Source organism: Hydractinia symbiolongicarpus, chromosome 12 (assembly GCF_029227915.1).
Source record: "Hydractinia symbiolongicarpus strain clone_291-10 chromosome 12, HSymV2.1, whole genome shotgun sequence".
Taxonomy (NCBI): Eukaryota; Metazoa; Cnidaria; class Hydrozoa; order Anthoathecata; family Hydractiniidae; genus Hydractinia; species Hydractinia symbiolongicarpus.
Window position 1 is genome coordinate 10,226,702 of NC_079886.1, and position 14,343 is coordinate 10,241,044.

At 32.8% G+C, this 14,343-nt stretch overlaps 1 protein-coding gene across 1 annotated transcript; it reads left to right on the forward strand.

Moving 5' to 3' along the window:
- Positions 1-2,317: 2,317 nt before the first annotated feature.
- LOC130621902 (glucocorticoid-induced transcript 1 protein-like) lies at positions 2,318-14,214 on the forward strand. The gene is made up of 6 exons (XM_057437269.1): positions 2,318-2,739; positions 8,917-9,092; positions 9,963-10,061; positions 10,493-10,738; positions 11,838-12,217; positions 12,679-14,214. Exons 1-6 carry the CDS (start codon positions 2,511-2,513, stop codon positions 12,791-12,793), a joined length of 1,245 nt encoding a protein of 414 aa, XP_057293252.1. The 5' UTR covers positions 2,318-2,510; the 3' UTR covers positions 12,794-14,214.
- The last annotated feature ends 129 nt before the right edge of the window (positions 14,215-14,343 follow it).

The following is a 14,343-nucleotide window of genomic DNA, read 5'->3' on the forward strand; positions in this document are numbered from 1 at the left end:
TATTTAAATATTTAAGAATTTTTTTTTTATATTTTCATGCATCCCTGGGTTTTACTTTTTTTATGATTAAATGTTGGTCGTGTAGAAGATTACAACACAGTCTATCTTTGTGCCATGCGCAATTTCGCGAGGAAGCTCAATTCGATATGGGAGGGTTCAGTTTTTGTAACACAAGCCCACACGATTAAAAGAGATTAGTGCTCAGTTTTCTATTAGGATTCCATCACAGTCTTGCTAATTTGTTTTTATGGCTTGCACAGGCGAGATTAGTCGTTGAGTAACCGAGAGTGGTAGCTAAAATGGCGAGTTTGGTATCTCGTGATAGTACCGCATCGCATGCTGCGAAACCATAACAAAGTGATTTATTATTTTTGCAAAAAAACTTGAATAACAAAGGCCAAGTGACAGCTGTAAGAAATTATTTCTGGATCAGTAATTGTGATTGTTTTGATTCGTGACGTAAGATGCTACAAATTGCTTCTATTATGGGAAAAGATTTTACAAATACCTGAATGAATACACATCAGATCGAACAATCAGATATACGCAAAATCGCGTTTAGAGAGTAATTACAACATTTTGCGATAATTGCAAGATAAAAATTGCGTTAAAATAATAACATGTTGTTTTGTATTAAGCTTCTTGTAGATGACAATAAATATAAAGCATGAACACAACTTTTCCTGTATTCTTCCTACCGCGGAAACAGCAATTTTACTGGATGCCATTCGTAAAAAAGGGTTCAACTCACGCTTGGAAAAATTTTGTTGTCAGTAGTAGTCTTGATTTTTCCGACAATGTCTCGGCTCATTGCAATCTAGTACTGCACAATTCTGAGCACTTGCTGTCGTGCCGTTGAGCCACTACCCCCTTATATGAACAATATTGAGCAAAAAACGTCTTCTAACATTACGATGCGATAGAATACTAGAATGCCTGAAAAATTCATCCAAAACTTATTTGATTTGGTGCCATACCCTTTGCTACGTATGATAGAGTTTTTCTGACTTTCGCACTGGCTGAAAAAGGCCGAAAAACAGGTGTGGCTCTAAAGGCACTGTGGTGTAGTTTCTATAAGGTCTAGACCGCGTAATGAAAAAAAAGAATTTTTATGAATTGAAGTCCGCGAACTGAAGCGCAGTTTATAATGCAAAAATAGGGCAAAGAGTTTTTTTGTCGGTCGAGTAACTCAAGAACAAAACACCAACAAAAGAATCAACTTATTTAATGCATAGGACGTATTAATGTCTACAAACAAATGATATTAAAAAGGAATGTAACACATGACCGCTGTGATATATCTTAGCAAGTACGGTTAATCGAGAGAAAAACACTTAAAGTTTATCATTTTGTATTTTACGAATGGTAAAGCGACTGAAGGAGGTGTCACGCAATCGTTTGATTTATGTTGTAGTTTGGTTTGGACATGTAAACTATTTCCCTTTTAAACCAATACAACACAGTTTTCGCTTTAAAGACGAAACTAACTTGTCATTTGGGGTTGTGGGCTTTTTATATAAGGAACCCTGGGTATGGGGTTGAAACAACGTCTAAAAAAAGTCGACGCTCGAAAACAACCGCAAAACGACAAATATTGCATCGATATTGCATACAGCCATGTTGGAAACACGGGCTACTCCATTCCTAATTCCAGGAGCTCTACCCCTCAAGAATTTTATTATGACTCCCTACCGGAAAACAAGTATTAAAAAAAATAACTTATCCCCTGTCTTTTCTGGAGCCAGTGGTTAGTACCCAATAATTTTGGAATTATCGCGTACTACTCGATTTATAAAAACTCACTTGCCCTAAATATTTAAGGGGATTCCCCTAGGATATGATGACGTTTTATTTATTGTGCCGAAGAAGGGCAGAAAAAGAAGTAATCTTTTAAAATGTTTACGTATAATTTTTTCTTTGTTACCTTGGGCACTTTCTACTGTAAAATCTTTAAAAATATTTCCAAGCAGCGAAGATGTATGTTTTTCCAAAGTGACTATGCTGGGCAGACATCTAATTTTTGACGACATTTTTAGTTTAAAACTTCGTGCAACTGCAACACTGCCATATCAATTTTTTTCTGACTTGTATTTTAAATTTTCGCAAACATAAAAGTTTGCTTTAATATGCAAAAAGAAGAAGAAAAACAAATATCAAGACCGGTAATTCCCTGAATGGTGAGGATTCCTTTAAATAACATGAATGAAATGTACATTCCCTAAAGGCCAATCAAATTGCCTGAACAAATTTTCTTATCCAATTGACACAGGGTATAATGACCACGTGATGTAATGTTCTGAGGTTAATTCACTTTTTTTTGGAGACATCATCCGAGCTGTGTATTTGCTGCGGAAAAGCTCAACACGCAAAGTGGTGTACACCTACACAAAGCATAAGTTTCAAATTAGAGTTATATTTATATAGATATAGCTAGTACTTCATCCTAATTTACAGTTTGTTGGCCATATTGGTTTCAGACAGCTTTTGTATGGAAGCTTCATCAAACGGACATGGCTGCTCAACGTCCTAAACGTAACAATTCCCCTATAAATTCTAAGTGTCAGCCATTAAAGGCAACAGTCCCTTTGTCCTCACTTGTACGAACCACAAGTCCAACAAGACGAAGAACGAGTCCGTCATCACCAGTACTTCCACCTGACAAAAGAAATAGAATAAGGAGGAGCCCAGATGTCCAACCAAATGAACATAGAGCTCTTCTTTCCCCGTTGGGTTCTAAAGGTTTGATTTTCATTGTTTTGTTTCTTATTTTTTTCACTTTTTTTTTTGTTTTTATTTTTTTCATCTGTACCCTAAACTATAATCTAAACGTTTTTTATAACAAGCATGAGGTATGCACTTTATGACAAAATAAAAATGGCTGGCCCCCAGCTACCTGTTCTTTGTTCAATGCCCTGTCCTGAGGCATGCATTGTTGTTCCACTCCACCCAATGCATGGATTTTTATTTCATTCAGCATCTTTAGGTCACACCCGAAGAACAAAACTAGAGCATTTTTATACTAAAGAGTTTGACCAATTTTAGGGGAATAAATTCACGAAAAGTAGGGCATAAATTTGTAAAGATTAGCAGCTAAATAATTTTCTTAATGCCTTTGACTGGTTTCTTTAAAAAATCACCTCAAAGTAAGTCAAAATTTGAAAATTCACCACTTTCAAGCATTTGCGTGTAGAATTGCTTGTGTGGAAAAAACACTTTACGCATTGACTGGTCCCACTTTGTTTGATTGCAAAAAAATTTTATATATATTTTTAAAGGAAAACAAAAAATATACATTCTTACATATCACAGAAACAATATGGCTTAAAAAGTTCAAATTTTCCCCAAACAGCAATAACTGTTGCCGACATTATTGAACAAAAGCCAACTTGTTTGTACATATTTTGGTGATTTGTGGTGTCATAATGCATGCATAGCTCAACAAGCTGTAAGACAAGAAAGTTTCCTCGCATCGTTGCCTTGAGGTGATTTAAATGTATCACAATCATCCCAATCACATGTTGAGTCAGTATTGAGTAAGAAGTTCACAGTTTCATACACCCAGGAACATGGATATAGGAAAGAGGAATTAAAAAAGTGCCAATGTAAGCCATTACATCGGAAGTTTCAAGCGAAGAAGACAAGTTAGTTACAATAGAACAATAAATTTGCACTAGTGCATTGTCATTTTAAGAATAAAATACCATAAAAATAGGTAAAGAAAAGCTACTAATTTTAAAACATGAGATTAATCTCAAAAATCACAAAAGACATAAAGTCCGTCTTGCTCATTCAGAATGCGTTTGTTTGAACATTTACATAATTACACAAATATGTAATTTCTCCAAACAGGAACAGGAGACTGATATAACACTTAACCTTAAAATTTGGAACCAAGGTCAACTAATGTAAAAAAATTGTTATCAATAGTCCTCCTTTCATATATCTAGGCAGACATCTATTTTGTCTGGAATAAAAGAGGCCTGCTTATTATTATTTTGATTTTCTGAACCTTTCCGTTTTGTGTGGGATATTACCAAAATATAATTCAGGGAAAAGAATATCAGAGGAACATCTTCAAATACAAGAGCAGAAATAAATAGAAAGACTGCAAAATGAATATACTATAGTAGTCAAAGCTAGAATGTAATGCAGGGCAATTTTCAACTAGGTGGTCTGCAACGTGCTGAGCATGGATGGCTATTGGTTTTTAAACAACAATAGCTACTTATTAATCCACTTTGAATGTTATTTTTTGATTTCCACTTGCCAAAAGCAGTAAAAAAAGAGCACGCAAAAGTTTTAACAGAAAAAAATCCGTAAACATGAATGCTCAACATAGAAAGTTGTTGCTGTTAAAAAATAAATCTTCTTTGCTGTTGCTGAGAGAAGATAACAAAAAAAGGTAGTATACAAAAGGGTTTTGGATGCGACAGCTGTATCAAGAATGTAAACTAAAAGGAGATGTCAACCTTCTTGTTTACGATATGAAATTGTATGGCAGTCATTTTTTTTTTTAATTTTCAAATATTACCCACACATCTTTAAACTCCTTTATCTTGGGTGGTTTTTTTAATTACAAAAAATGAGTGAAGGTTGACTATTGCTGCAAATTATTAAATGAGTCCTGCTGTTGTTGGGCAGATAATTTATGAAACGTATCTTGCAGTTTGGGATCGCAAGGGGTTATCCCAACAGTGAAGCTGATTGGGAATGGAATCCTCACTAATTTAAAATAAAATAAAATTTACTAATGATCTGGAAGTGATAGATGGAAAACATTTTCTCATGCACGATCTGGTTCAACCTTTTTTTAACTACAAAAACATTTAAGTATTGTATTGGGGGCTGTTTTCAGTGCACATTACAATTTTTTACCAGGAATTTAGGGTTTGCAATTGAAGAAAATAGCCTAAATATTACCAAGCAGTGAGGGACACAACTCTACGTTTTTGTTGTAGATGATGCAATCAGGTTAAAGCTGCATTATGATGAAACTCTACTCCTTTAAATTTGTAAACAGAAAAATCTATGGACTTTCCAGAGCAGGGAGGGTGGTAGAGAATGTATTTATTATAACTGCAAGTCATTTCCAGAGTTTTTTGGAGACTGACTATTGCTAAAGTTGCAACAGTAATGGCAATGTTTCACATAATTTTTTGACTTCCTTATTGTTTTTGTGCCAGAAGAATGGAAAAAGATAACGCCAATATTTAGGGGGTTACAAGACTTAACACATGTTTCTTCCAACACCTATTCAGAAAATTCAGCCACAGTTTATGATAAATAGAATAAATATTAAAGGAAGCTGTTGAATGGCAATGGGACATGGTTACAAAAATTAGATAAACCTGATGAGATAATAAACTATATACACAGTTTTTATAAGAGACCTAAGCATTGGATTTAGCCTGAAGTTTCTTAAAATTTTTATAATTTAGCCTTTTTGAGCCCGGAGTTTCTTATAGACTGGTTTCTTATAAAAAAAACTTGGATTGCACATGTAATGCAACTATTGAACTTTCAAACTTATGATTAAAATTGAAACGGAAAAATGCCTAACAAACTTTCAGATAGCATAATTTGTGTTTCCGAGCTGCACCATCTGAAAGAGTGCTCAAGTGGTAGCCAGGGATATATTTTAGGAAGACTCGTTGCCCGAAAAAACAACCCCCTAAAACAAAAAATTGCTTTGTGTTCTTGCTACAAATCTTTTTGTTCCATATACGTATATAGTATACATAACTATTTTAGTTAAAATAACATGTATATTTAAAAAGTTGGAACAAAATGTTGCCCAATAAAATCCTGCTATGGTGACAATGGAGGTGGTTATAGTAAAGAAAAAACATCTTAATTTGATTGTAGGTCAATATTTGCTGAAGGACTACATGGTTGGCTTTGTTGATTTGTTTGATTAAAATCAGATCTTTGAAAGTTGGAAATAGAGTTCAACTGAGTACTGTTTGCTAAAGTACAGTGCTCGATGGTTATATGTTGCTGATTGTTGGTAGACTCCAAGTTTTTTATATAAAAAAATCACAAGCTCAAAACGCTGACATGTTAGCAATCATGATGCTGCAGATTTTGTCATTCTATTTCTTGCATCTAGACAATTTTTCAGGTTATTTTTCGAAGATTTAAATTGCTTCTTTAAAAATTCAACTAAAAAGGAAAGAAGTTGACATTATGTACCATAAATTACTGACAAATAAATTACTTTGGGTGATGCCAAAATGGCAGAAAAACATATATTTTTATGTATTAACAAGATAAAGAGTAGTATGATAATTTTATCCTTAACGTATATTTATTTTGTAGTATTAACAAATGTTAAAGTCGAACAACAAGCAAATGGAAGGCTTACTAAATATAATAACTATCATACGTATATGTGTGCGCATTTATTTTGAGCTATGCAGATCAATAGGATCTGCACTCTAACAGACAATATGGTGCAACATCCAATGTCCCACACAGTGTAGCAGTATACTCTGGTATACTTGTTTGTGGGTTTTATAAGCAGCTTCTGTTGCAAGAATAAATAGCCTATTACTTCAAAACACATTATCGGAAAACAATCTCGGCCAGAATCTGAGATCTAAAACTTTAGTGTGTAATGAAAAATTTTCTTTTCAGCTGCAAAGTCTACTTCTTAGATAAAAAATTCCTTTTCAAACTATTGTTTGAGTCGTTTGTTGGTTGACTATCAGGCTCTAAATCTTGCAATTCTGCTCCAGCAGCTTCCAAGATTGTTGATCTGACTAATAATGTATGTTCGCTAGCTATCTTGAATTAAAAATGTCAATTTTCATGGCCCTTGTATAAAGTCTCTTGGCCTTGCTACATTTTTATTAGACAGCGATTCAGAATGAGCATAAAAGTGAAGTCAACTTTTTATATGGCACTGAGCGGTCTGCTTTAGTGGAAATAAATACTAAATACTATAGCTCTCATGCTCAGTGCATTCTAAAACGTGTACTTGAAAATTAACTTATCAATCAAAAATGGACAGAAAAGAAATATGACCACAGTCAAGAAAATAGAAATCACTAAACCAACAAATATTAGAATGACTTGTTGAGGCCTGAAAACCACATTTATCAATACCTCTTCATTAATCGCATCATTGCCTAATATTTTTATATTTCATTTCCCTGTGATGCCTTGACTAATAGTGTAAGTAGTATTAGAAGAAGTTAGAAAAAAGCAATCATAACTCTGCATACCAATAATGTTAAAAGTCTTGTAAAGAAACATTGAAATTGATGTTAATTAAAGTCACAAGAGTAATTGACATTTTAAGGTAAGATCAAGAGTCAAATATTCTTTCTTGTAAGTTTAACCGTGCTTTATCAACTGTTTGCGATTGCTGAGTGCTGACATTGATTAGAAATGCTGAATGTGAACATTTGAATTAGTTCAGAAATGTAATTTCAAGGTACATGCGTGTCAGGGTGTTAAACTTTAATACAATAGAAGTGCAATAACTAATCAGTGCATAATTAGACAGCATACAACCAAACATTCAGTCAAACATTTGCACAAGCAAAGACTCTGTCAAGTGGGATAATATTTGAGTAAATTCTTGCTCTGCCTGTTCACAAAAACTTCCAGCTAAGCTATTAGTTCATATTACGTACACATTAATTTCTTCCTAAGGGCACAAATTGGGAGAGTGGAATTGGGTGTGCTGCTTTTGAGTCTTAATTGTGCATGTAAAACCAATTTCACACGTGCAAACTAATTACAAAAATCACCTGCTTGAACACTGTAAAAACAATTTTTCTGTTCGGTTTGCTGTACTGTAGCATTTTCTTCATTGAATAAACAACAACAAAATGGATGCTTTAACATCCTACAGGAAATTTAGATAACAATAAAACAAAGGACTTCTTTCTTTGAAGATCTGTTCTGCATAAAATTTGCACAAAAAAATTTCTGCTACAGATATTTTATTAATTTCATTAAACTTTATGAAAGGAAATTAAATTTTTTCAATTAGCTCTAAAACCATAGGAAAGAGAGAACACAGGTAAATCAGAGAGTTTAAAAGAGGAGAGGTAATGGTTGCTAAAAAATGCTTTTATTTGCATTGACTTTATGTGTAGCCCTGGCTATTTATTTCCCAGAACAAAAAATGAACATTTGAACTATTGCAAATATCTTTAAGAAAAAAATGATGTGGCCACCACCTGTCAGTGACCAGAGACTGTAAGGATTCTTAATATCTGTTTGTCCCGAAAATATTGCACAGTTTAATTGAAGATTAAAAACCCTTCTTACACCTCGTTAAACCATGATTCAAAAATCACGATTGTGTTTAATTTATTCACCATAAATTTATAAGGGAAAATAAAAAAAATTTTTAGTATAACAGTTTTTCAGATTGCCTCAACTTACCAAAGTATTTTGTATATACTAATGATAGGGCAATCCAAAAATCTTTTATATACATCTCATAACCTGGAGTTTAAAATAGGCAGATCTCTGAACATGACCACAAACTTTATAAACAAAAAAGTACAAAAAGGAAACAGTCAACAGATGCTTTTAAGCAGTCTTTGTTGTCAACTTGATCTATCAATCTATGGTTACCTACATTGCCATTCTTGAACTTAAATTAGACTGGTCTTAATATCCTCAACATGAACTTCTATAAGCAATAGAAATTTTTCTGTGAAAGATTATTTAGACGGAAATGTTTATTTTTTTAAACAATACAATGATAATCTTCTTAATTTGGTTATAATATGTTTGTTGGTCATTTTCTTACATGAGAGAAATGGTTTTTAGCCAATTTTCTTTGGAAATCGGTAAATAATTTGATAACTTTATGTTTAAACAATTGATTAGTAATAGTAATTTGTAGTTGCAATTGACTTACTTCGCAATAATTACCTTGCTTTTTTATTTCAGTGCATCTGTTCAAGCCTGTGAACAAGAGCAAAGTAGCGAAAAATATAATCAGACGAACAAACTCACTAGAAACACTTTCAAGTTCATATATAAATGGTCAATGGCCACGAGAAAGTTCATCCTCAAATACACCTACAACGAGCCCTCCAATAATCTCAAATAACAAAGCAACTCAGGTAATTCATAGACTTCCTTTTTCTTTATTTCAACTTGCACGTTCAGTGTGATTAGGCATTTTGTCCACAAAAGGCTCAAAAATGCCACAGGTAACCTGAGCTTGGAACGCAATGTTGTTTAGAGTTTTGGAAAAAACATGAAGGATGGATTACTGTTTCCTTGACTAATAAATATTCCTTAAATGTTCTCTTGTGGTAGAAGTAATATAAAGGAATATGAATACAAATAAAACAATGTGTATAGTCATATTTGCTGGAAAGGTTAAAATGAAAAAAAACACTTTTTTCAGAGAGCAAATTTTCACAATACAAAAAAACTCCTCTTGTTATTTCTTGCATCCCTCCAATTTTTAATTTAGAGTCCATCTGAAAAGCTGACGACTTAAAATATTTTTTCTTAAGTATTCTAAAATAGGAATTTTATCCGATTTTGTGTACAATTTTTTTTCTTGGTTAATGTTGGAATTTCAGAGTTATACAAAATTTTGTTTGTATGTATTATAATTCATTACGATCTTAATTTATTATTTGGAAACCGTAAAATCATATGAAGATACTTCAAAAACTACCATATACTTAATTACTAGTTACCCTATTATGTTACTTATCTTTTAATGGCTGATGACACGAAGATCAAAGATAAGAGAACTATGACCATCCCTAAAACGTTTATCTTAAATTATTCTGTTTATTTCACAGCACTGAAATTTCAAGGCCTTGTTGAAAGCGCATCCTTTTGATCAGTCAAAATAGATTTAAGGGGCCTAAAATCTGGTCCTTATGTTTGATCTTATCACAAATACCATGGTGTAAACATAATGTAACTGTAATTTTTTATTTTGACATTAAATTTTTTATCTTTTTATTTAGACACCAATTCAATGGGATGAGAGTGCTAACGAAGAAACCGTACAACTCTCCTTAGATCAAAGAAAATCATCTGCTATAGGAGCTGCAGGATCCAAAGAGGTTTGTTAAACTTGCATGAAAAATACGTTGTCAACTTATTTTGACAACATATCTTTTATGTCTGCTTTTTCTTTACTTCCTTAATAATTTAAATTTTTTAAATTTTTAATAAGTTGTTTGAGAGACATTTGTCGAAGTCTTAAAGTAAAGTGTTAGTGACATGGTGACCAGAATGCTAAAAAGGTCCAAGTATTTGTCAATTTTTAAATTGTTTTCAACATACTAAACTTGGAGTCCATCATTGCTTAAAAGACAGCACTCTCAACAAGTCTAAACAATAAAATGTGCATGTAGAAAAAGTCTAACCAAACACATATGTTGAAACTTTTTACAGGTGTTAGCTATAAACTACAGATCTAAACTAAAAATATTTTTTGACCTACACTTTATGTGACTCTCATTGATTGAATAAAACTTTTAAAACTGTATAGATATTTCGTCAATGTTTTCAACGTAACAAGCAGCAATCCCAACCAATCCATGGAAAGCAATCTCCTGTGCAAGGTGATCATTCTGCTGTCAGCCAATACTACTCGACTGCATACATAGCATCTAAACCAGTTGCAATACCACAAGTCCCATCTAGTCCAAAATATCCTAGCTTACATACAAGGAGAAGTGTGGAAGGTCTCAATATAGAATTAGAAGGATTGGATCTGGATGCAAAGGATGAATATGTGAGTTTAAATAAGCTTATGTTTTTACTTATAAAGGCATTTCTTTTTATTTTATTATTTATAGGTTGCATGTTGACTCTTAATGACACTTGATGTTCCAGACTTTTTTGGTTCTTTAAAAACATTTTTGTCACTCCCTGCGCCATTTATTATTAAAAAAGAGCTTAGTATTTTAATGCAAGTTGACAACCCCTTCCACAAAACCATTAGGATTATACATCCACCAAATGGTCAGGGTGGCCACGTCTCCTCTAATGTCCTCTTTTTTTAAAAACCTTCTCTAAAGTCCTCTATTGTCTTATAAAAAGTTAAAAGAAGTTAATAATGTGAAAACTGTGAATCTTCTCTTTAAATCTTACTTTTTAAAAAGGTACACTGATAACAGTTTGATGGGTGTACATGGATTTTACAATTTTTATAGTTATTAACTGTTAGTTATAAACTATTTCAATTGTTTTTTAATCATTTATTCTGAAAGTAATACTTTCTTAAACATATTTGTTCTTGACATCAGGAATTGATAAAACTAAAAAAAAACCTAAGAAGTTAAAAAAAGTTAATTCTCTAAAATTCTTTATCTTGTTCAAAAAAAAATTATTTTTGTGATAAAAATCATCTAAATTTAGTACAAAAGAGCCTTTAAAATCCTCTAAAATCCAAATTTTGCTTGAAAAAAAATTGGTGGCCACCCTGATGATATTTCCTTGTTGTCTTTAAATACTATATTTCTTTCTTTTATCCATCAGTTTGTTTAGAAGATTTTGTTATTTTTCAATGATCGAATCTGCTTTTAATTTTTTTTCTCATAATTTCTTTACATTTGATATTAATTTGTTGGTCGCAACAAAATATGCTGAAAAATGAGCCAAATTTCTCCCTACCTCACATTCCTTTTTTTGCTTTTATTTGAAGAATGGACATTCTTTGATGTTTTAATAGCTTTTTTTTCAACCCCTGAACTCTTTCTTTCTGCTATATTACACTTAATACACTAGAAAAATATTATGTCACTCAAACAGCGATTAATAAGCAAGCCAGGATGTACAGTTTCAATTGCAATCTGCACATGTAGGTGACACAATTGTTTGTTTTCTTATAGGTGTTCGCTCGTACACCTCCCGAAGGTCGACGCCCACCTGTCCCAGGTATTGTAGCAAAAAATGTTGATATGCATACTCAAACTTCGAATGGTTGGATCGACTCTAATACTAGTAACACTCCAAACAGCACAAAAGATAAGAGAAGCCATTCACTATCACCATCCTGGCCAAGCGAGAACATTTCACCAACCAAGGAGCCCACCACACCTAATCGTAGCCTTTCCGCTGGTTCCACAGTCAGTGAAAGAGGATCACCTGAAACCTCTTCATTGGTTCCGAAGTATGCTTCTTCTCCAAAGCCGAATAATTCATTTTGGTTTGCTAGAGGTCCCCCAGATGGTGCTGAGAAAATTATGTTGAGCGTCGAAGATATAGAAAGGTACGTTTAGTAGAAATGTTCTTTACACAATACTCAACAATTCTTAGAAATGGATAGAGTGTTTAGAGATCACAAAAAATATGTTTGTTTGTCATAACTGGATTTCTTAATGAATAGTAGGAATAAAATCAGTCTATTTAACGTAAATTTTTACAAACTGAATAAAATTTCCAATAAAATATAAGTTCTGTCTTTAAAATTCACCATTTTCGCCTCCGTTTCATAAACTTTGTAGGTAGGTAAAAATGTGTCGGCAGGTATTGCTAAACTTGCACAGTAACATTCGTGAATTTTGCTTTATTTCACCATGAAGGATTTTAAATTCAAGACCTTAAAAGACAATTTATTATTAGACTCACTCAACATCATTCCTTTCAATGTTCTTAACACTCTCCTTCGTACCATATACAGTAACACTATCCCCCGTACTATATACAGTAACACTATCCTCCGTTTTTTAGTGATGCTAAGATGGGGTGCAGCTCATGTCCAGATACATCCAAAGTTACAATCCAGTTTAGTAAGGACTCGCCTTTTTGTTCTTTACAAATGGAATATCTGAAAAAGGTGTCATAAGACAGAAAACGTTTCGAAAGACAGCCAGTATGGAATGTGAGGTGTAAACACGGAGTGGTATGAATACATATATCTGAATCCGAATTTTTTTTTTGGAAGTATTTATTGTGTTCGAACGCACAGACAGTTAATATCATAACTTATTATGTTCAGACATTGTTCATGAATCAGTTTTTACATATATACCTGGAAAAGTTTAAAGTGCATTCAAACATATCACAAAATATATGCTTTGCTAGACATTGGAGAAGCTAAAGAGGTTATAAAGTGGACAACACTTTGTTTTTATTCTGATATCAACGTATCCGAGTTTGACTGATCGTGAAAAACGGACTTATTCGTTATGCCATTAGATTCTTCAGTCTTGCAAATTGAATATATTTCTGGTATGCGCATGATACTGTGTTTTTGTTTCATTTTTATGAAGTTTAAAGTTTCTTGGTGTTATATACCAAAAATAGCGTATATTATAGGCACTGCTGGTTTTTATTGAAAGATTTTTAACTATAAATCCCCTACCTTGTACATTTCTCGTTTGTTTTTATATCACCTTTTGATCAAATGGCTTACTGTTGGTGGCATGAAGTGATCATACGGCCATTATGTGAAACATGGTCCCTGTCTCTATGTATTACAGATTAAATGAAGTTGAGTAGACCTGCTATTTTGATCGTCGAAATCGTTAGGGGTTATTCGTGTCACCCTTTCAACTAAATTTCTCAGAATACATCCATATTTTTCAGTAGTTATTTTGGTCAATTGATATAAGGAAAGTTTATCTGAGCTTGTAAATATTATATATGCATTGTATGATATATGCAGTTTTAAAGTAGCTACTGATCATTGTTGTACTTGATTTGCTACTGGCTTCTACATCTTTATTTAAAAACCCTTTGTTTAGTACTTTAAGGATGACGATGCTAGGGCGTATGAAACTAATATATACCACTCATTGTCGGATCAGAAAGAATGCTAAAAATTTTAACTTCGTTTCAACTTGTTGATAGATTGTTTACTAAAACTAGTTTCTATCTTGTGAATTGTGCACTATCAAGTCCTTTTTCAAGATTCCAAGAAGAATTTTTCAGCTTTCAGATTTCACACCAGATAGCATTGTATAATATAATTGTACAGTTGCTATAAGAGAGACGTATTATCATGTGTCGCAAGTAAACATGTAAATAGAATAATTTTCGTGGTACGAGACTGAGAAATAGGACTAAAGTTGTGTCTGGATAAAATTTTCCAATGTTTTACTATGTTTAGTGCTTTTTGTTTTTATTTTTTCAGTTAAATTGTTATTAATATTATATTATTATAGCCTTATTTATATGTTAACTATTAAAGAAAAGAGTTCTAAATTATGCATGTATACTAGATGACATTTCTGTACTCAAATACATGTACGGTTGACAAGAGAATTGACGTGCTTGTTCCTCTTAAAACAGTGACCTTCCTGCCTAATGCATTGGCACAAATGGTTTCTGGGGTAGATATTCCAGAGGGTGCGCAACAACAAATTTCTGAAAATTTTAACGCTCGTTTTAATT